Genomic DNA, 23,501 nt, shown 5'->3' with positions numbered 1-23,501 from the left:
AGTTTTCATCTCATCGTTTCGTTAATTTTCGGGGGTACGCCTCGCTACCTCCTCACCTCTTTAGTTTGCTTTTGTACATTGTTTTATGACAAATAAATAAATGAGGCTGCAGTGTTACCAGTTTATTGATTAAAGTACACATAGGGAACACATCATAGTGAGAGAACAATAAAATTAACACCAAATCACAACTAAAAAGACAAAAAAAAAAAAGGGGGGGAGGGGGGGAAGCTGCTTTTGTTTGCTTCCCCACACACGCGCACAAAAAGCTCAAAATCAAAAGAAATCATATTGAAATGGAAATCAGTAGGAATTTTCTTTGTGTTTTAACACTGACAAAAAAATTGTATCGACTAGCTGGGTGTAAAAGGTGAAGAAACTAACAACAACAACAACATGAAAAAATACATTTTTAATACCAGCAAATGCTTAAGACCAATAGTCATCTCCCATTCTTGCACATCAGTACAGCAGGCCTGCTTTGGGGAGTGGGGGCGGGGCTTACCTGCATTAAAGTGCAGACCATTGGTCGAGGGCTTTTTGGGGAGGCAGAGCTTCAAGACCGGAAAATACACACGGAGGGAGACTCTCCTTCACGCGTTAGCTTATTATTACGTCGTCATTATTCTCGTCACAAAAGTGGCTCAGTAATACATTACGGGAAAAAAAGAACGCCAACACTGGGAGCAACAACAACGTTACTGCTAATGCTAACACTTTCTCTGGATTTTTGGCAGAGGAAAAAAAAAAAAAAAACCTGAAAAAAAGTGTCGAAGTAGTGATTTCTTGGAGAGTTCAATGGACAGGCTAATAATTTGGCGGCAACAACAAAAGAAAATATGGCAGAATCATTTAAAATTTGGAGGCACTAGTAGCTAAAGCGAAGATAACTTATTGCGAAGCCAACCATTTTTGCGTAGTTCTCAGAGAGAAAGCACTTATCAGTGAGCACTTATCAGTCCTAGCTTCGTATTTAATGATTTAATTATTACATTTTTAGTAACCTAAGACAGTTTCACTTGTTAAGCTAAGCTAATCATTTCTTGGTTCTAACTTTTTCATTGTTGCGAGAAAATGAATAAGGCGCAATAATTGACATTTTAGACTTGCTGATTTGCAGTAGGCAAAATTTGGGTACATGATTATAAAATACAGTTTAAAAAAAATATATACTACCTACTGAATATCTTTTCAATGTAATCGTTAGAAGTTTGGAGTTCCTCGTAGCTTTAGTTGGGCTAACTTTTTGCATTAAGCACGAAGCCAATCATGTTTACAACTGAATTCCAATTTGTGTAATTCACTTAACATTTCAGGGAGCCTAAGCTTCGTTGGTTAAGCCAAGCTAATTGTTTCTTCGTACTAGCGTCACATTTAAGTGTGAATTCCATTTTTGCAAGAAAATAAGTGCACAATTGACCAACATTTTTAGCAGCCTATGCTAGTTTAATGGCTTAAGGTAATGAATGGGTTAAGTGTTTTTTTTTTCCCTCCAAGGTGGCTACCATTTTTGTGAGAAAAGAAGAAAAATATTTTACAGCATTTCAGACTTTCTTAACAGTGGCAGGCAAAATTAGCAGATTTTTCATCAATTAAAAAAAAAAAAAAAAGAGAATCACACTTTTGATTACCTTTTCAATCTTTTACATCTACATCGGCCAAAGTTTAGCCAATGCCAGTCGCCAAGGCTAGACAGAGCCAATCATTTACTAATGGGTGAATTCCATTTTCTTTGGTGTAGCTCTCGGCTAGAAAATAAGCATAAGTGACGCATGACATTTTTAGTAGCGTAATCCAGTTTCATGGGTTAATAAGCTAATAGTTTCTTGGTCTGAGTTTCATATTTAAGTGTGAACTACATTTTAGCGTAACTGCGAGAAAATAAATGAGCACAATTAATGTTCCTCATTTTAAAATTGTTAAATTGTGGTTGGCAAAATTTGCGGTTTAATAAGCTGTAAAATCTTTTGATTTTATTTTAATTGAAATTATTAAAAGTTTGGCAACGCTAGTTTTTGCGGGCTTAAAATAGACTACATTTTTGTAAAACTATTTTTTAGTGAGTTGAACATCGCTAATAGCCAGAACCAAGCTAACTTTTAGACTTACGCTAAACTAATAGTCTCTTAGGCCTTCGTATATAAAGGGGGAATTCAGATTTCCCAATGAGAAATTACAATTATTATTATTAATAAGCGTAATTTACTTACTAATGATGATCTTTCTCATGTTTTTTTGACAAATTTCACAGACTCATATTTCGGCGACAGTTACGGTTCCTCAATGAATTTGTCAGACAGATTTACAATTTGAGCGAAACAACAAACATAAAATACAGTCAAATTACGTTAGTAACCAAATAAAACTTTTTGGGTTAAGCTAAACTCCGAGCAAGAAAAAAAAGTGCAACTTACAATATTTTGCACTGTGATGTCTGAAACCTACTAAATCGTTGTTAGGGAGAATTTGGTCTTGCTGTCGTTCTTGGTCTAGAAAAATCGCTGGCTAATGGTAATCTTTTCAACTTTTACTGGACGACAACTTTCCTGCCTTGCTCGCGAATCACCTGGGCTTGAAAAAACAACATAAGTATACAGTGAATAAAAGTTTCCGCCCATTTCAGGGTTGAAGAATGTACGAAATTGGCAAAATAGCTAAGAAGAAACAAAATCAAACTTGACACTTTTTTTCTTTACGAATTCTTGTACGTTATCTGAGAGCTAAACAGTGATTACGACGACGGGTTGATGAAGTGTAAAGGCAAGAATCCAAAACATTCAGTCGGTACTAAAGAATTCAACTTAAAGTTAGCATTTTCTGATTGTGGGAGAACAACAACAAAGATCAGAGGAACTACTTTGCCAATATACTGTATTGTCATGCAAACGCGAAACATTTTTTTCCCTTCGCGATCGAGTAGTCAACAAACTATCAATGCTACATATCCACCATTGCTATCAGATGGACTTAAATCAAAATCCTCTGATCAGTGGAAGGAAAGCGACCGGTTGCTCGCAGTATGAGCATGTCGACGATAAGCAAATAAAAAAAAAAATAAAAAAAACAAAAAAAATTAACATTTTTAAAATCCTCGTCGAGATGGATCAACAACTTCACTAACGGCGGTGAATGCGGCACGGCCTCAGATTGCACAACAAAAGGCATAATCAATTTAGGCAGTCAAAAAAAACCATCTTGGCACTGATGGAAAAAATTGCAGGAAAAAAAATAAGGGAAACTAAATAATGAAAGTAAAGAAAAAAAACAGAACACAACAAATGTAAAAAAAGTGGGAAAAAAATGAAAGCACCCCAGAAAACAATACAAGAAACAAAAAAAAATTGTGAAAAAAAGAGAATTACAGTGACAAACAAAAACCTGGGAAAAAATGAAACATGACAAAACCCCCAAAAACAAACAAAAAAAAGAACATGGGAAATAGAAACCTCAGATTTTAAGTGAAAAAAGAAATGGGGAAAAAAATAGAGGGAAAAAAATGAAAAATTCATGAAAAGAAAAAAGAAAGTGAAAAAAAAAACAAAAAAAAAATTGTGAAAAAGCTTGTACTAATTATTCTTCCGCGAGTACATTCATCATTCTTCCACGAGGGAGGAATTCTGTAACTAACACAGTAGGTGCATGTGAGAGGGTGAAGCAGCAACAACTACCAGGGCAAGGCCAGATGCGGGGTTGCCCTCGGGTGGCATCAAAAGGAAAAAAGGAGGGAGCTACGGGAAAATGGCTGAGCAACAAAATCCCCTTCATACAATGCGCCTCACTCCAAGCTGATCCACAGTAGTCCGTTAATTAGCTTTTGGAAGTTTTTGGAAACTCAAACGCTAAAACTGTTTTTTCTCTCTCTATCCTTGCTATGCCAGGGTGCTCTCGGTCCTCAGCGCTCCGATCACGCTCTGGATGTTTTCCTCAGGAACCTGGAGAAGATGTCACACTTGTTTTAAATTTATTTAAAAAAGCTTAACCCGAAACTTTATCTTGTATCAGTCATGCTAAGCTAGGCTAGCTCACCAAGGCATGGTCGAACTTGAAGGTGCTAATGTAGTACGCTGGAATGTCGGCGGTTGCCAAGGGTTCTGATATTTGAGCCACGATGCCGCACTCGTCTGCAAGAAGAATGCACACTTATCAACATACCGCTTGCTTAGCACGCTAGCTAAGCATGCTAGTTTGAAAAGCTAAATTCACCAAATCCTAAAGGTTGTCCCCCGATTCGGACCATTTTCCAAAGCTCGCCAGAAGCGCTGGTGAACAAGACGTTGTTTGGGAACCTTGAGGAAGAAGTGGGCAAATTAGTTTGTAGAAGTTACAAGCTAACTAGCCGTTGTCGTTACTTTCCGCTAACCTTTGCGTGGTCTGTTCATCCATGACCAGTGAGATGTAGCCTTCGATGAGGGAGAAAGAGAAGAATCGGATGTGGCTGGCGTCGTCGCCACATGCGCCTGATTCTTTCGATCTGGAGACAAAAAACTAATGCAAATAAGGGCAAGGCAAGTCAAATGAAAAGCCAGGCCCCATACCTAACATAAATCCCTTAAACCTGAACCCTAAGCCTAACTGTAAACATTAACCCTTAAACATCAACGCTAATCACACCTCAAGAAACCAATGTCTCAGCCCTGACATAACCCCTAACTCTAAACTCCAACCCTTAAAGCCAAACCCCCAATACTAATCCAACCCCTAAAACATGACCCCTTAACCCTAACCCCAAAACCAAGTACTAACCCCTTTAACCCAAATCCCAAACTCTACCCTTAAACCTAACCCCAACACCAAACACTATCTCCTAACCAAACCCACTGAAAATCTAGCCCCTAACCCAACCCCCTTAAACCTAGCCGCTGTTTACCCTCCAGAGTAGAACATGACGTCCATGAGCAGGGTGGCTACGGAGGGAAGAGTGTCAGGATCCAAGCTGGTCACGCAGAACATGTTGCTGGGGCTGGACAGCGGGTGGATGATTGGACGCGGCACTGGAAGAAGAAAAAAATTAAAACATTAAAAAAGGCTTAGAAAGAACAGGAAATGACAAATGTGAAAAAACCCCCACCTTCTTCACCTACCGAGTTTGGGCTTGACGAAGCCATTGGTCACCCCCAGGTGGTGGGCGGCCACTGTCTCTCCATTGACCACCCTCAGTAAAGTAAACTCCGAAGACAGTGTGTGCATGACCATGGGCAGGTCTCGTTCTCGGACCTGCAGATAAAACGGCCCAATGAGTCAAAGGGTACCACCGTCAGTAATTTCTTTACCAGCATCAAGGCTGCCGTGTTTGTCATACCCTTGGCGGGGACACATTACAGAATGACTGCCCCCCCCCCACCCCACCCCCCCCACCCCAAGTCCCAAAATGTGTCTGTGAGCAAACCGGTCAGAATCTTTCCACATTGTGATGTCACAATTTGGTTAATTTACGTAACCCTGCCCCCACACCGAGTGACTCCACCCATGACATGGCAGCTAGGATGAGCCAATGCTCTGCATTGTGTTTAGCCACGTTAGCTCGTCAGGAGTCTTTGCATTCACACTGGCTTTTTCAGATTCAAGGCTCAAAAGGCAGTTCCAGCCCCGGTTGCCACGGTAACAAAAGCCCGCATTGGCCCCACAGGAGACGGTGGGGCAGGGTGAGCAGTGGTCTACTTGCATGAGACAGAAACCGGCCGATTTCAGCGAGTGTACTCTAAGTCAGAGGTGGGACTAAGTCAAAGCTTTGCGAGTCACAAGTCTCAAGTCTTTGCCCTCAAGTCCCGAGTTGAGAAAGGCAAGTCCCGAGTCAAGTCGCAAGCCCTAGACTTTGAAATTCAAAGTTAAGTCGCAAGACCTCGACTTTGAAACAGGACTTGTGACTTGACCGTTTCGACTTCAAGTTGCAAGTCCGAGAGTCTCAAGTCTTTGCCCTCAAGTCCTGAGTCGAGACAGGCAAGTCCCGAGTCAAGTCGCAAGCCCTAGACTTTGAAACAGGACTTGCAACTTGATTCAGGACTTGCCTGTCTCCACTTGGGACTTGGGTGCAAAGACTTGAGACTTGCAAAGCATTTACTTGGTCCCAACTCTGGTGTAAGTGTACTTTAAGTCTCTGGGGGGGGGGAGAAAAAAAAACCAAAAACCAAAAAAAAAAAAAAGCATCAAACAACCCAATAATCAGGACCATATGTCAAGACACGCCACAGTCCAGAAAGGAAACCGACAGATGTACGATACCTGGAATTCCAGCAGCGAGCTCCTGAGCCACGTTTACGTAACAGATTGTCAACACTGAAACCATTTTGTTTTCCATAGCAGAGCCACTCAGCAGACTGTTTTTTTTAACCCCCTTGACAGTGAAGCAATCCAAAGAACGCCCCCCCCCCGCGGCTAGAGAGGCTTTGCACGAGAGAGGATTTCTTCATAAAGCCGTGTTCTGTGTTACTTGTTCACCATCATCACATACATCTGTGCCCAAACGAAGAGTGGTTGCAAGACCGGTCTCGAGAACAAGACTTTGAAGACTAACTTTCCGCAGAACTGTAATCGCCTTAATTTCTGTCATTTAAGGCCTCTTTACCGTAAACACAACTGTTGTAAGATGTTCCCTTAAAAAGGTTTGCCGTACGGATCGGTTTCAACCTGGTCTACCCAAAAAGTGGTACAGGTCAGGCACTTGAGTCCTCTAAAGAACAGGACTTGGAGGCATTGAAACAAAGATCAAGGTCCGAGCATTAAACACCCAGTGTCTGACTCGGTCAAGTTAATATACAATTGATGAGACAAAACCAACATCTCCCTCCTAAAGGGGGTTGTGAGACCAGTCTCGAGATCAAGACGTCAAGGAATAAGTCCTCACCAAACTGAAATCTCCTGTGATTTATGGCTCCATACCAGAAACAGGACACGTATTGCCGCTCACCCGTATGAAATTGGACTAATACCTGAACGACATGAACAAGACCAAAAGCTCCTGAAAGCGCTGTACTGGAAACAACACTTTCCAAGAGTTACAAAGGGGTTGGAAAATTTGATTTTCCAGAAAGTTTCTGGTAAATTTCCAAGGGAATTTAAATGGGGAATTTTGGAAATTTGAAATACAAATATTTTGTTTTTGCACAAGCAGACAGAATTTTGCAACCATCCACGTGTCGCCACTCACCAGGATGAAGTCAGTCTGATAGGTGGACAGCATGAAGACGGAGATGTTGTGGTCAGCCAGCGGCGCGATGACAGACTTTGCGATCTTGGTGACACCGATGGGCTGCGAGTTGGACGCATTTCCACCGCCTGACACCACGTTGAGCGCCAGCCACGTGGCCTCGGCGACGCTAATGTGCTCCGACTCGGGCAGCTCTGCGGGGAATAAAATTAGGACGACGTAGTATTCTTGAGAACACTATAGCCACTTAACCGTTAAACCGAGAGTTCTCAAACTTTTTGGATCAAGGGATCCTTACAAGGGAGACATTTAACAGAGGACCCTCGACATAATTCTAACACCAATTGAAAATAACTACCACATGTACCCCAAACTGCCATGGGATTTAAAAAGTTGGCCATTTTCGAGAAAAGTTCCAATGTTACGATAAATTCATTTTAAGGACAAAAGTCTTAATGTTATGAGAATGAAATATTTTTACAAGAAAAAAAAAGTCAGTTTACTAGAACAAAGACGTATTTTGTTGAGATAAAAAGTCCTAATCTTGCGATGTTTGTAATATGTTACTAAAGTCTAATTTAACAAGGGAAGAAAATCTCATTTTAAAAAGTGGATTTAAAAATGGTTGATTCTTGTAATATTATGGGTTTTACTCTGTAAAAGATGCCTTTATACTCTCTAAAAACATAACACTAAAATGGAAACGCGTATACGGGCTCGCTGTTCAAGGCTTCCATATGTCCATTGGGACGTTTTAGGCAATGGTCCGGTCCAATCGGTTGCGACCGCATCGCGCAATGTGCGGCAGGGCTTACCGAGAGTGGGATAAAGCTGGAGAGAGTCATCACAGCAGTTAGAGGTAGAAACGACGCAAGAGAAAGGCACGGCACTTTTATAAATCGCCACGTCGTCCAGCACTACTGCCCAGCATATTGTGCCACAACGTGGTAACAGACTGGAGGCCTGCACATCTAATTTCGGACTTGCCTGTATACTAAAAACCCACAATGAAAGATCAGTTAAAAATCTAAAGAAATAGCGAAGGCGCAGACGATGAACCACAATATAGCATGGGAGCACTGTATAGTCTCAAAAATATACACCTTTTTTAAAGAAAAAATTACTTATTTCTGTAGTAATACGCCTTTTGCTCTTAAAAGAAAAAAAAGTCACTGCAGTGTTGGCAAATTTATGTGAAACATCAATCATATCAGAGTCCCAATACCTAGATATTCACTTCTTTAAATGATACAACATAATTCTTTATTGCAAATTATTTTGCGGACTCCCAAACTGAGGACCATTGGTCTAAACCATGACAGATCAGGCTCTGTCTAAAAACCAAAAAAAAAAAAAAAACACCTATGGTCTCCGGGGTAACCGAGGACATTTGGTCAGGTGTGTGACCACGTGGATTCACTCACTGAAGAGCGAGTGGCCCTCCACCATTAGCAACAAAGTGTGCTCAAACATCGGCCGCCCAAAGAGACGTCGTAACCCCCCCCCCCCATTACACAACACGCGCGGTGATGATGTCATGGTTTCCGCGGCGACCCGCCGAGGCTCACCTTTAAAGCCCTCCTCGTCCACGATGATGGTGTAGTCCTCCGGCGTCTCTGTCAGGCTGAAGAACTTGCACCTGAGTGGAGAGGGAGGCTAGGTCAAACGTGGATTTATGACCACATTGAGCGTTTATTTACTATCCTTGATAGTCATCTTAAAGTCTTTGTACGTACTCGTACGCCATTTGAGAAAGAGAAGACTTGTTTTGAATAAGTTGGGAAGTCGACCAGAGCGGTTCGGATATTGTCGGTGTGACCTCTGCAGAGGTTGCGCGACCAATAAAATGCAAATGTGGGTCCCGCGGCAGGCCAGTGACAAGTTTCCCCAAAATGACACGCAACAACGGCGGCCGAACACGGTTAATGTTTGCCTTTGAGGTGTTGAAAGCAACGAGAAAGTGACAGGATTTGCTTCTGTGGAAATGAGGGTTGATGACCTCTCTATAACTATTATTGTCGTTCCGAGGCCTGCCTTAATGACGACGTTCCATTCCCGCTAACGAGCTAATTGAACCTCCACATTAGTCGAATTCCCAGGGCAGTTAAGGAACGTCACAAGGACTCTTTGACGGAGTCTTGTTGTTGCCGCTGAACTCTGAGTGACCGGGGGAACATTAATTACATCAAATATTTGCGGTGGGAGGGGGTCAGAAGGCCTGGGGGGCTCGACAGACAGGACAACGGTTATTTAAAAAAAATGTTATTTAGCATTTTGCTGCTGACTGCATTATTTGCATCACTAGTAAAAACCTGACTGTCAAAGACAATAGCCACGTTGAGTCGTATTGTAAAAAAATCATTTTCTTTCACGAAAAAATATGTAATGTATGGAAAAAAAAAAGTAGAAAGCTTATGGGAAAAGACTTATAATATAAATTATTGAATTTTTTTTTTTTTTTTTCTTAAGAAATAATGAATAATAAAGATGATTCTGATTGAGGAAAATCACAAGTGCCACGAACAAATCATTTGAGACATTACGAGAATCAAGTGTGATTTTTTATTTAATTTTTTTAACCAAAGAAAAATATTTAATCTTATGTAACTGAAATAGTTTAGTTTTTTTTTTTTTTTTCTGTACAATATTTTTTTTCCAAGAAAAGTTTAAATATTACGAGAATAAAGTCACTTTCGGGGATGAAGTCCCTTTTGATTTTGAATAAAATCTGCATTGTACAACTTTTTTTTCATGAAAAGTTTAATTACTCAGAATGTAAAAATAAATTCCCAGAGAAAAAAAAGTTTAGCTTATGAAAATTAAGTATTTATTTCTGAAAGAAAATGTTAATTGACAATAAATATTACGAGAAGAGCCTTTTTTTATTTTGAGAATTTTCTTTTACTAGAATAAAGTATTGTTTTGAATATATAGTCTTTGAAGTCTAACTATTGCAAGAAAAAGGGATTTTTTTTTTTATTTTTTTTTTTAGAAAAGTCAGAACATTTCAACAGCAAAGGAAATCATAATGGATTTTTTTAGAAAAAAATAGCAATCTCACAAGAATTGTTGATTTCTTTTGAATATGTAGTCCGAAGTCCCGAAAAAAAGTGGAAGTTGTAGAGGAAAAATAACTCCCCCCAGAAAGAAGACAAGTTAAAAAAAGGGCTTAACTAATTTGCGTGCAGTTCTCAAAAAGTCAATATTTAACTAAAGGAAAAATTACCTTTTTAAGGCTTACAGCCTAATAGGCCCAGTCATTTTTAACTTACTTTTACCAAACCAATACAAAATAATGTACTTGCTTAAAATTGGGTTGTTGTTTTCCCCAAAAAACGTTCAAATATGACTTAGGCAACCATGCCAAACAATTTTTTTTTTACTTTTGCATAAAAGTTGCACCAATGCTAGCTTGCGCTTAAACAATGGTAAAAAATGAATTGGTTAGCCTTATACCATAATTGCCCATGTCACTTAACTTCCATCCATCCATTTTCTGTACCGGTTATCCCAGCTATCTTCGGGGGCACTTAACTTACTGTTACCAAATCAATGCAAAATAATGTACTTGCTAAAAATAGTGTTGTTGTTTTTGTTTGTTTGCCAAAACGTTCAAATGGGACTTAGGAAAGCAATTATATTCGTAAAAACGTGACAATCGGCCGCAATCTTTGTGGAATTTTCTAAAGAAAACATGGAAAAAAAGTAACAATTGATTACTAAAGTACATGACCTATTCTGCTGCCACTACTGCTCGGAGTTGAGGAGATATGTTTTTGTTCATAAATAATAGTTGTTTTTTTTAAACTCTAATTTGAAGATGTTTTTTACCAGATTTTCTACAGGGGATAAAGTACGATGATATCATATCAGACAAAACTGTTGCCCAACAAAGCAATTTCCCCCCCACCCCCCACCGACACAAATAACTATTTTTTTCCGGAACCCATCATCTGATTTCCAGAATTCTTTGTGCATTGTACTCAGGTTGAAGTGGCCTTTCCATCCAGACTCAACATTTTTACCAACTGTAGTTTTTGCCAACTTTAAAAAAATAAAAAAAAAAAAAAATTACTTTAGCATAAAAACTCCACAATGACAGCTACCTCTTAAACAATTGCACAAGTCTTACTTACTGTGACCAAATCAATGAAAAATACCAATGTAATTACTACAAATTTAGTTTCTTTTCCTGATGTACCGAAACTGATCAAATTTTACTGAGACAATTATGCCATTAGGCTAAGAAAAATTTACTTTTGTACTTCAGTGCACTTCAGTCTGTCCTTTTTTAAGTACAGGAGTTGAATCAATCAGTACTTCTACTTTTACCAGAGTAAAAGTATTTGTACTTGTATTTAAGTACACAATGTGAGTACTTTTGCCACCTATGTTTGGAACATTGCCTTTACAGTTCGTAAAGGTTTCGTGAAGGCAACAGTTTTGACATGGGAACAACATACCACCATTTCTACTTCCATTCATTCCTATGGGGTAAATCATAACTGTCATGAATGAATCATTTCAGACAAGAAAACGTGTTGGGGAAAAGCTTTAGCGAGCTCACATTGTGCGCTTATGGAAACTTAAACTGCTTAAGGCTCACATTAATCACACAGCCTGGCGACGAAAACAAGTGCAAAGGCCTCCCCTCGCACGACAAGCATCTCCTCGCCGAGCTCCAACGCGGTCCATGAACGCCACGCACCAGAAATAATGGCACTTTTGACGTTTTAATTATGGAGTTTTGACACCAACACGTACAGTAAAAGACACTCAAATTCATCTATACAGACACCTGGCTGGCGTCGACCCAGCTATGGATGACACAAAGCTAGAAAAGGCCCTGGAGAAGCGCAGCTAGAACGAACAAACACGTAAACAAAAAAAACCATTTTAACAACATTACGATGCATTTAAGGCACCTCGGGAAACTAGCAGCACACAGGGAAAACGACGGACATTTTAAGCTAGCTGCCTTTAAAGTCCAACACTGACGAGCCGGTTTTGTGGCATGAATGAAAAGAATGGACGTACCTGGTTTTGGAGGCCAGGAAGGCGAGTTTGATTAATCCGTGAGTGCAAATCTGGATACCTTCCTTCTCTATACTCGCCACTTTCAAGCTGTGCTCTAAAATGTGAAGCTCCATCTTTTACGTCTTCTCATTGGAAAGGGGGCGGCTACGAAAAACAAACTAACCCCCCCCCCCCCCAAAAAAAAAAAAAACTCAATAAAGCTACGTACTTTCAAACAACAAGGACATTGATAAATACATACACGCCACAGCCTAAAGTCGTCTTAAATAGAGAGAAAAGAGAGCGAGAGAGCGAGAGAAGCAGAGCAGAGAGGGAGGAAGAAAGCAAGAGGTAAAAAAAACGGAGCTGCTTCAAGGTGGAGACGGAAACGCTTGCACTTCCGACTGCAGGGTTTCCAAAATAAAATTAAACGACGTCAGAAAATGGAGCTTAGTTTGTCGTTAACTATTGTGTGAATAATTATATTAATGAATACATATATTTCAGAAATTATTTGTTTCAATTAAATATTTTCAAAATTTGGTTGTATTCAATACTTTTTTAAGTAAACAAAATGTTTGTAATAATTTGTTTGAATAGTGATAAATAAAAAGATTTTTAAAAAATCTATTTACACATTATTTTAAAATTAAATACAATGATCTGAATATATTTTATTATTCAAATATATTTAAACCTTTTTATCTTATTTAAAAATATGACTAAGTTTTATTAAATATTATTTACTATATATCTTGATGAAACAAGATGATCTAACTACATTGGAAAAGGGAAATATATTTTGAGAATTTTATAACAAAATAATTAAATAATACATACAAATTTAATATTTTCTAATTAAATAAAATATGATTATTTTAACGAGAAAATATATTTTTTCGCTTTTTATTACGCAAACAAAATTAATGTATAAATGCAACTTCATTTAATATTCCCTTTTCTGACTATATTTTATTGAAAAACATACATTCATATTGTCTTAGTTCAATAAATTTTATTCAATATAACAAAAATATATGTGTATGTATATATATTTTAGTTTTATTGTTGATAAAATATTTCTGTACTAATTGTTAAATAATAGTAGCCGGCTTAATTTGAATACATTGAAAAACTCTCCATTACGCGCTTATTTTGAGAGCCAAAGCGGAACCTGCTTCCTTCCTGCTTCCGGGAGCTTGTCGCAGGTCTTGAACGGTAGAGCGGCAGAAGCAGCAGCTGCCTGCTCGGTCTCTGTTTGCTCTCAGACTGGAATAGTCAGCAGCTGGTCTCAGTGAAACAAACAACCTGTCATTCAAACGGACAGGGGCGGGGCTTCTGCCAAACAAGGGGGGTGACGGGAAATGTTGTTCTTGCGTACCCATCCGCCCCTCCGCCCCCAAATAAAAACAAACAAATACACAAAAAATCTGACTCGAATATTCGTTCGTTAGGTTAAGTTAGTTAAAATTTTACCACCTGTCGCAAAATCGCGTTTTTATTTTATTTTAAACTTTCTGGAAAACCTTCCACTTAGCCAACCAGAGGCTGTGACCTCCAAGGTCAGTTTTTGGCCATTTCATCCCATGTTGCAAAATCAAAGTTATTACGGACAGTTCTAGAAATGGCTTTTTTTTGTTGTTGTTGTTGGTTTTTTTTTCTCTCTTTTTTTTCTAACAGTTTTCCACAAGATGGGTTGTTGACCATTTGATCACAACATGGCAAATCTAACACATAAATACAGTACTTTGAGGTCCTTGGTGCAAACAGAACAGATTCATTTTAATCCTTTTTTCTTTCTTTTTGGAGTCTGACCAAAATATAATTTGACATATTGCATTGACATCATAACTCATACAAACATTCGACAAACCAACAAAATTCACATTAAAAGTCACACACAGCAGCCAATCGGGTACAAAATGGATTCCAGAAGAAAGCATTGTTATCATTGGAGCATTCAGTTTCAACTTTTTTTTTTTTTTTTTTTTTTTTAAATACAGAAAACAGTATCAAACATTAGGTCATATCATGACAAAACCCAGGACCATACGCATGCATTTTTTTGTAGCGGTTGTCTTTTTTATAATATCGAGCTTGCATACGAAGGCAGACGGCTTACAAAAATCACATCGTCGCTTTGTGTCGGTAAATGGCGGTCAGGCTCACCAGAGGATATCGTGATTACTGGGATCAATACATAGTACATTATAGAACGGGAGGGGAGGTCAATTAATAATAATAAAAAACACTGTCAACATTAAAGAGCCTTCGTGAACGTCAAAGAACGTAATAACCTAAAACGAAAGTCGAGCTGAATGTCATAAAACAAAATGGTATACAATAGAACATTCAAATAAAATTCAGTAAAATAAAATAACTAAAAATAAAACAATGCAATTACTTAAAATCAAATCAATACAAACCTAATACATACGATTAATTCAAATAAAATAGTTACAATAAAATAAAATGAAATAGTTGATCAAAATTTAACTGGGGAAAAGCAATGCAATTATAATGAAGTATTAAAAATGAAAGAAAATACAATTAAAATAAAATAGAAAAAAACAATACAGTAATAACTACAAATTAAAATAATTGATAGTAAAATAAAAAACAAAATATAATGAAATTAAATAACATGAACAAACAAAAAATATATAAATATATCATCAAATAAAAAAATACATTTCAACAAACTACATGACACAATGAATAAAGAATTACAAAAAAATTAAATCCAATGAATTAAATTAAAACTATTAGAATTGAAATAAGATAGCAAATAAAGGATCATGACACAAAATAAAAAAAAATTCAAGATAAAATAAAATACAATTAATCAAAAGAAAATACACTAAAACTAAAATCAAAGACCTTCACTGGCAGTCTGTACATCTTTGCGTTCCCAGTCAGCGCGTGGTGCACATTTATAAGGGAAGCGCCTGCAGTAAAAGGTCACACTGCAGACTCGGACTTATAACTACTGTAAGTCACTCCCAAAAAACACGACGTGCATCCCAGCCTGTACTCGCCTCAAATTGGGCGTCAGGATCACACACGGGGGTCTGAACCTTTACTGCTGACGGGCGAGACTGCGTGTCTACTGTCTGAAACACAATTCAATCCAATCGAAAAAAAAAGAGGGTAAGGGGCCTTAAAATCCCGACATAAACCAAGGCAAAGGAGCACCGAGGTGCACATTCTCAGACCGGTTGGCGCGGGTTATACATTCTACAGAGATCCAGGCAAATTGACGCATCAGAGCCGTGACAGAAGAGTCGCAAAGCTCACACTTCAGCACGAAAACCACGCGACACAATCAGATGAAACTCGGATCCTGTTTCCGGTCAAATATGTCAGATCAGATCAAAATTGTCAGGTCGATTTCATCCACCGCTTTCTGTGTCGGTGTTGTTTAGACTGAACAGTGACGCAGAAACTGTAAAACGGAATGTTACGGCTCCGACGCTACCTCCGAAGACGTAAAATTGCCAGTTTGTCGTCATCCCCGACTCCGTATTATTCATACGGAACAAGAACAGGGGAAAGGACAAATGGCGGTTTTCACAAGCAGTTGAAAAGGGACTCTTACGGCTCTGATACTACCCCCGAAGGCGGCAAATTGCCGGGTCAGTACCGTTTATACAGAACAGCGACACGGACAAAAGGCGGAGAAATGCCAAATGAATTGAAATGTTTCCTTCGCGGTGGAGAACAACAATAGAAACAAACCGCATACAAAGCTTTCATAACGGGAATTATGAATTACTATTTGTTTGCTCACTTTCCTGCTAAAATGACAGCAAGAAGAGGCTGTAAACAACACATGCTTTTTTGTTAGCATCATCGTAAGACATAACACGTAAACTTCAAAGCGGCGGCCTTTTTTTTTTTTTCCATTCGGCTGGAAAAGTCGTGCGTAAACCGGTACGATGAGGTACTATTTCGAGTACCCGGTCAGCCGGGGTTCCGAGCATGTCCACGTCAGGTGTTGCAAACCATAGACGTCGTCCATCTGTCACAGCGCCACCGAAGCCCGGAAAATTGCCAGGTTGACTTCGTCTCCCACATTCCCAATCATTGGCATTTATACAGAAAGGCGACATGAAAAAGGTAACCTCCGATGTTAAAACCTCCATGCATGCGGAACAACGAAACGCAAAAAAAGGTGGACAATGCCGGCTTCGGTGTGAAGGTTAAAGTAGTTTGTCGCGCACTTACTTTCAACGCAAAAGAGTGGAAAGTAGAGAGCGTCAGGTACTGAACTTCACATCCTGTAGTGTAATTTGCAGATTTTCTTTAAACCCAGGCCGTGTTGCGGCTTTGAAATTACCTCTGAAGCTGGACGATTGTTGGGTCGACTTCACCCTCGACGCGTTCCGCGTTGGTGCTTTTTACGCAACAAAAATGTTGGCTTTTACAGCCAATTTAAAAGGAATGCGAAAAACTGCAGGGTCGACATTTTCCCACCATTCCATGCCGTTGTTGAGTATAAACAGCTCTTTTACCGTTCTTATACTACCGCTGACTTTCCGTGTCGGTGGCGCTTCGACTTTTGACAGGCGGTGCGAAAACGGGCTCTTGTTACCGTAGCGTTATCATACCCGTTGAGTCATTTCTGTACGTGCAGACAGAACTTTCCCGTTCAGGATGCTTTCAGTCGAGCCCCGTTGAGAGGAAAGGTACCCGGTACTTGATGCATCGAAGGGTGAGCAGGAAGGGCGGAAGGATGGATGCAGGCGTCGGGCGGGATGGGGGTGGGGGGCTTCTGGGCCGACGGGTCCGATGGCCAGACGTTCAGTCATTCAGCGAGCCGGGTAATTCGTTGGTCAGCGTGTGCCAGCGTTCGATTTTCTTGTCCTTGTTCTTGAGACAGTCGAACCAGTGCTTGAGCCGCTCCCCGTTGGCGTTGATGCCCAGAGAGACGCCGCCTGGAGTCGGGTAAGATCTTTGTGTCATTGGATGACCAAAGTCGAATTGTTGTTTTTTTTCCCCCCAAAACTTACCGATGAAATCGTTAGACTTGCCGATGTCGTAGTCCCACACGGTCACTTCCAGGGTCTTCTTGGTGAGGTCTGCGTACTTGATGTCGTAACAGAACTCCTGCGCAAAAGCAGTTCACCGGTTAGTCGTGCATCCTAACCCTAAACACCCCTCGCCGGATTAAGATATGTACTGTAGTACGATCTGAGTGTTGAAGTACCCCATAAAGCTAAGTATTGTACTCCAAGGTAATTCTTTGTATCTTTTCAAATGCACGAGAGTTGTAAAAGTCAAGAGTCAAACTTACGGCCACAGTGACACCGTCGCGGTACCTTCAGCGGGAGGTAGTTTAGGGGCGCCTCTGAGCTTTCTCAGGGCACAAAAAGAGGACCTGGTGTGTTCATCAGTTGTAAAAGTCAAGCTTGCTACAGTGCCTTAATATCAAAGCAGACCCAGATGTTGGTGTCGGAAGGAAAGGCCAAGAGGTGACGGCGGAATACGGGCGGGAAAAATGTCAACGCAAATGCCAAGCCGCTGGCCTTTGAGTGGGTTTGGCCCAGAGGGGGGGGGGGGGGGGGGGGGTTAACTGGGGTGGGCGTCCTACCTGCACCACCTGCCCTCTGCGCCAACGTTGTGTTGGGAAAATCACAACTAGCATTTTATTTCTTCATGTATTCAACTTTCTTTTCTCCAGGTAAGCAATCGAGCGCAGATTCTCATCGGCAATCCCGACCTGCCTGCGGACGAGCAGAGTCCAATGAAACCATGTTGGCGGCAGCCTATATTGTAATTCACATCCCGTCAAACAGGAGTTTAAAACAAACAAAAATAAAATTCCACGGGAGATGGAGCGAGGCGTCAAGTCGAGGCGACGCCTTTATTCGTGCTGCTGTTTTGGTTAGCGACAGCGTTCCAATTGGCTCAGCCTCAGTTCAGTGCTCTCTAAACGTGGTAAAAAAGGTTTTATTTGATACCTCGTTGAACTCGGGATTGAGCGTCTTCTTCTTCACGGCCGTCTTGTGCTTGGACTTTTTGTTCTCGTCGGGCTTCAGGTACCTGCAGGAGGGCGGAACATGTCGTCAGTACCATGTTGTCCCTCCAGGGGGAGCTGTGGCTCTGCCCTTCATACTCAACGCTGCGTTTACGTCATATAACCAGACTGGACTGGAATAGACTGTCTTCATATTGCACACGCGCGCGCGCACGCACACACACAAACACAAAATGATAACAAAGCCATGTTCATATTGCAAGGAAAATGATAGACTATTAGGAGGAAAATTAATTTTACTGGAGGATAAAGTTGTAATATTACAAGAAAAAAAATATTTGATTTTTAGAGACGTCTTAATGGCGCCCAAATCTGAAAGTCTTAACTTACAAGCAAAGGTCTTACATATATGACAACAACAACAAAAATCAAATAAAACAACTCAAGAGTTTTACAAGAATCCACATTTTACAAGTCACAAATTTACTAGCAAAAAAAATAAAATAATAAAACTAAAAAAATAAATCATAATTTTGTAAAGACTGAATTTTATAATAACAAAGATGTAATATTATGAGAAAAAAGTTACAATTTAAAGAAAAAAAAAGTCTAAACATTTATGAGAATAAAAAAATGATTTTACAAAAAAGTTCATTTTATAAGCACAAAGAGATTTGTCTATTTATGAGAAAGAATAAAGAGCTAATATGAGAAAAATTCGTAATTTTACCTTGAAGTCTTGACTATTTATGAGAAAAAAACAAAGTAACTAAACTAAATGTATAATTTGACAAGAAAAAAGACATTGCAAAACATCTTGTGTTACCAGAAAAAAGTTATAACTTTACAAGAAGAAAGCCATAATTCTATGTGGTAAAAAGAAAAAAAAAAAAAAACCTTCAGATAAAAAAAAAAAAAAAGTCTTACTTTTACAAGAATAAAAAGTACTATTAATTGAAAGAGCCATAAAATTACAGATAAAAAAAATGTTGGGAAAGAAGTCATAATATTACAAGCTTGGATGTAAAATTACAGGGAAACATAGCAATAATTTTACAAATAAAAAAAAGTTGTAATTTTACATAAATACATAACATTACAAACAAAGTCATGATTTTACAAGATGAATTAATAATTTTAAGAGCCAAAAGTCATACAATTAAGAGGATAAAGTTGAAAAAGTGTGTAAACTTTTGCAGATAAAAGTATACTAAATTTAAAATACTTTAAATTTCGATTTTTCCTCTTAATGCAAACCTTGACGCAACAGTCCGCGTACGCGACCCGCTCCCGTTTTCATATGCGCTATTCCACCACTGTGAGCAATGACTATTTCTTTTTATCCCACACCGGTTTCAATTTCAATTTCCCAAGGTAACGCCGCGTGTCGTTGATGAGGAGGAGGATGTGGCGGCGGACGTAATTGCTTCGGCGTAAAAACCCAACCAGAGACCCCGAGGGCCGGCGGGCCGGCCGAGCGACCCGATGGGAAAACAGAGCAAAACACTCGCCGCTCGTTTTTCATCATTTCTACCAGACGAAACACTGTGAACTCAAATAATGTGTTCTGCAGGCTTATACTGTCTACATCATCAAAAAAAAAAAAAGAAAAAAACCCACTATATTTTAAGACAATACTGTACATTTTCTTAATTTTCCATGCACAATATAGTACACTCTGGGTCACATTTTGACCAAGAATATCATAACTGTCTATATGAAATTCTAAAGTACAAATCTTTCCAAAATGTATTAATAGCCTGTCTAGCCCAATGTGGTGGGAACCCAGACAGTTCTCGGGACTTTTCCAAGCTCCCTCTGGAACGCTGTAACAAGAATAAATGATGTAATAATACAGTATTACAAGAAGAAAAATAAATAAGTTAAATAAAATAAAAAAAAATCATTAAAAAAATCAACAACAACAAAAGAAAATCACAATTTTACAAGAATTAAGAGGTAATATATTACAAGCAAAAGAAATCTCAACTTTATGAGAAACATGTAATAATTGTACAAGAATAAAGCTGTAAATCTACAAGAATGAAGTCATAAAAGCACTGGCAAAAACATATATTATAAGGGGGTGAAAATAAGGGTTTTATGCGGAAAAAAGTCATTTTTTCAAGAATAATGATGGCAGTACTGGAAGCAAAAAAAAATAACATTCAGAGTATTTTATTTTTACTTGTAAAACTGTCATACACGTGTAAAATGATTGCATTGTTCAATGAAGAAACGGTATAAAACAATCACAATACAAAAGAAAAATGAAATAATACATTTAAGCATCTCCACAATAAAAAGGTCTATCCATCAAACTCCTCAACCGCTTACCCTCACGAATGAAATATTTTTTTAAACATTCATAATTACCATACAATTGCAAAAACAACTGAGTGTCTCTTTAACAAAACTATATACATAAGAACTTAAAAAAACAACAACAATATAAAATCAAAATATAAATAAATATATAATATAGATATAAATATAAACAAAACATGAAAATAACATGTTTAGCTATTATTAAAAGTGGAAACATGAGTTCATAAAATATTTATAAAACAATAACCACGTGATGTGATCACAGGCGAGTCGGCCCTCTTTTCAGAGTAAACGTCTGAAGCGAGGTGATTACGATGTATTATGACTGGTGTGCACCAACAGGAGCCGTTCACAAGAAGTCATTGGTTAAATGCGCATATTGTTTTATGAGGGGGCTTAAGGTAGAAAAGAATATTTAATCAATAGAGTCTGGCGTCACAACGCATAAAACACAAAACGTGAGTCATTCAATTTTGAAAACTCAGCCCCTGAGGTCAGTTCCTCTGAACAACATGCAATTTTGGTAAACCTGTCTATCATAAGTAGACCTGCAAAAAAATCTCAGCAATACATGCCAGAAAACACACAGGAAGGCATTTTTTTTAAGGTCATTATTTTGGCCTTAGAGGTACAGTGGTGACCTTTTTAGCGATTTAAAAAAAAAAAATGTTTTTGCTTTGACTTGCGCGTAAATGTTTTTATATGAGTGCTGTTAATGAACTCACTTCACAACAATCGCAAATTTGGCAGATAGTGAAGAATTCTTCCAAAAAGAGGCTTCAAGCTGATTATTGCCACTCCCACTTGAATGTTACCATCAAGTTAAACATAAAACAAAGACAGCTGCACGTTGTGTATTTAAACTAAATAACTTTGCCTTACGAATGTCCACTAGCTTAATGCTAACACATAATAGCATCAATATCACAGTAGTTGTAAACCTTTAAACGACTTATATTTCCTTGTGTGTCTTGTAACTTACTTGACCAATAAAGCTTATTCTGATTTTGAACACAATAGTAGCAACACACGTAGACAGACAATGTAGCAATACACACTGGCATATATTATTTATCCCTTGCGACAAACAACTAATACTACTGCGACTTACTGGGGACTCATGACCGTCTCCATGTATACCCATATGATTGTATTATACTGCCCCCAGGTGGCTAAGGTGCACATATGGGGAAGGAGCAGCACAATGTCCATTGAATTAAAGCAAACAATGTGGTAAAAAACTGTTGAATTCCATTACATTTTATTTATTCATGTAATGACTCTTTGTTTTTGTAAGTACAATATTATAGAGTGCTATTTCTGTCACTGAAAAACACATTACAAACATTTTGGGAGGCTGGAACAGAATAATGGCTTTTCAATATATTTCAATGGGGAATGATTATTTGATATATGAGTGTTTTAAGTTAAATGTGATGACTCGCCATAAACCACAAAACTCTATTAACTGAACAATTTAAGAAATTCTGTCCCAGAAACCGGTTTGTCTCAGCAAAATGAAATTTGGTGGGCACATCATGAGTAGACCTACAAAAAAAAGTCTCAAGAAGCCATGTCCAAAAAGAGCAGCAAGTCTTCCATTTTGGTGTGAAGTGGCCATTTTAGGCTCATCACGGCCATTTCGGAAGTGTTTTGTACGTACGTTTTAACGTAGGGGTCTGAGAAGCCGTTGGCGTCCATGGCGGCGAGGTGGGCGCAGCGTATGATGCCCACCACCAGGCACGACTTCAGGGTGTTGTACTTGAGGGAGATCATGATGCGCCCCCGCTCCTCCAGCGACTTGTCCTCCGTCTTGTTGACCTGTGACGACAACGAAGGAGATGCGATGAGCACGTGCACGCGAATATCGCTGCCGACCAGGAACCGCCCTCAAACTTCCCCCGCCTAAATTCTTTTTCATTTGGTCAACCCGTCTTCGGCAAACCTCTCTTTTCCGTTTAAGTGCTAAACCAAGGGTGAGCAATTTTACTGTATTTTACTTTTATATTGTCTTATTATGCATTTCCTATTTTTCAGGTACATATTTTTTAATATATGAAGATATATTATTTTTAAATACATAAAAATTTGAAAAATGAAATGTAATGCTATGACAGGGATGAGTAGTTTTACTGTATTTTAGTTTTAGATTGTTTCGTTATAAATTTACTATTTTTATGTAAAGTATTTTTGTGAAATATAGATATTTAATATCATATTTTTTATTTTTTAAATTATTTATAATGACAAATAAACACTTTACACCATACAAAGAATATTTTAACTATATATATATATATATATATATAAAATCATGAAATATTTCACTGTGTGCAGTGAATCTATACAACACAAGTTTCATTTTTTAACTGCTTAAATTCACTTTTCTGTGATAACTAAATGTATTGAGATTTCCATTCGTTCCTGATGGTGAAAAATGTCCGCTTGTCTTTGTTTTCCAAATGGATAATTATGTTCATATTTTGCCCGGTTTTGTCTCGAAATTAACATGAGTCCTCTTTAGTTTTCCAAACAAAAAGTAGCGTGATTAATTAAGTTGGGCGTGAAGTGGCCCCTGCATTAGCGCCGCATTCAGCACACTCTTATCGTATAACTATAATTTGCCTTTCTGACACACACACACACACACACACACACACACACACACACGAAGCTCTTCATGTTCTTTCCCTTTTTTTCTTCTCTTAACGCAAACGCAGCTTGCAGAAGCCCCACAATGCAATTTCTCAGCGAATAACCCTGCAGCTGCTGATTTTGTGACTATGCCGTCCCTCCACACCACACTTTTCAATCAAATGCTGCTGGGGAAAAAAAATAAAAAATAAATAAAATAAAATAAAAAATAAAAAAGAGCTGGATCAGCGACGAGAAATGCACACACAGCCTTAAAATAACAACACACACACACATCAAGCTTATCTGGAGCAATTTGAAAGTGTATGCTTTTTTTCCCCCTTTAATTTGAGCCATTTCCAATGGACGCTCGATAATTCGTTTGCACCGGCGAGTCTC

General features: G+C 38.6%; 2 protein-coding genes across 5 annotated transcripts in view; both read right to left on the bottom strand.

Moving 5' to 3' along the window:
• Window positions 1–218: 218 nt before the first annotated feature.
• castor2 (cytosolic arginine sensor for mTORC1 subunit 2) lies at window positions 219–12,534 on the bottom strand. Its single transcript, XM_061703162.1, has 9 exons — window positions 12,182–12,534; window positions 8,713–8,783; window positions 7,145–7,338; window positions 5,082–5,214; window positions 4,868–4,991; window positions 4,361–4,471; window positions 4,204–4,286; window positions 4,027–4,121; window positions 219–3,932 (listed from the first exon to the last, which is right to left on the bottom strand). Exons 1-9 carry the CDS (start codon window positions 12,292–12,294, stop codon window positions 3,870–3,872), a joined length of 987 nt encoding a protein of 328 aa, XP_061559146.1. The 5' UTR covers window positions 12,295–12,534; the 3' UTR covers window positions 219–3,869.
• Window positions 12,535–13,921: 1,387 nt separating this feature from the next.
• Window positions 13,922–23,501, bottom strand: part of doc2b (double C2-like domains, beta) — a 58,001-nt gene continuing 48,421 nt past the window's right edge. For all 4 annotated transcript variants that reach the window (XM_061703444.1, XM_061703445.1, XM_061703442.1 and 1 more), the window contains 4 exons: window positions 22,132–22,289; window positions 18,124–18,205; window positions 17,173–17,269; window positions 13,922–17,097 (listed from right to left, as the gene is read on the bottom strand). In XM_061703444.1, the coding sequence (XP_061559428.1) occupies window positions 16,964–17,097; window positions 17,173–17,269; window positions 18,124–18,205; window positions 22,132–22,289 (471 nt within the window). In that variant the 3' untranslated portion in view covers window positions 13,922–16,963. The remainder of the gene's footprint in view (window positions 17,098–17,172; window positions 17,270–18,123; window positions 18,206–22,131; window positions 22,290–23,501) is intronic.

This window comes from Phycodurus eques, chromosome 17 (assembly GCF_024500275.1).
Source record: "Phycodurus eques isolate BA_2022a chromosome 17, UOR_Pequ_1.1, whole genome shotgun sequence".
NCBI lineage: Eukaryota > Metazoa > Chordata > Actinopteri > Syngnathiformes > Syngnathidae > Phycodurus > Phycodurus eques.
Note: the sequence above shows the minus strand (reverse complement) of the source record. Positions and strands in the feature narration are given on the sequence as shown.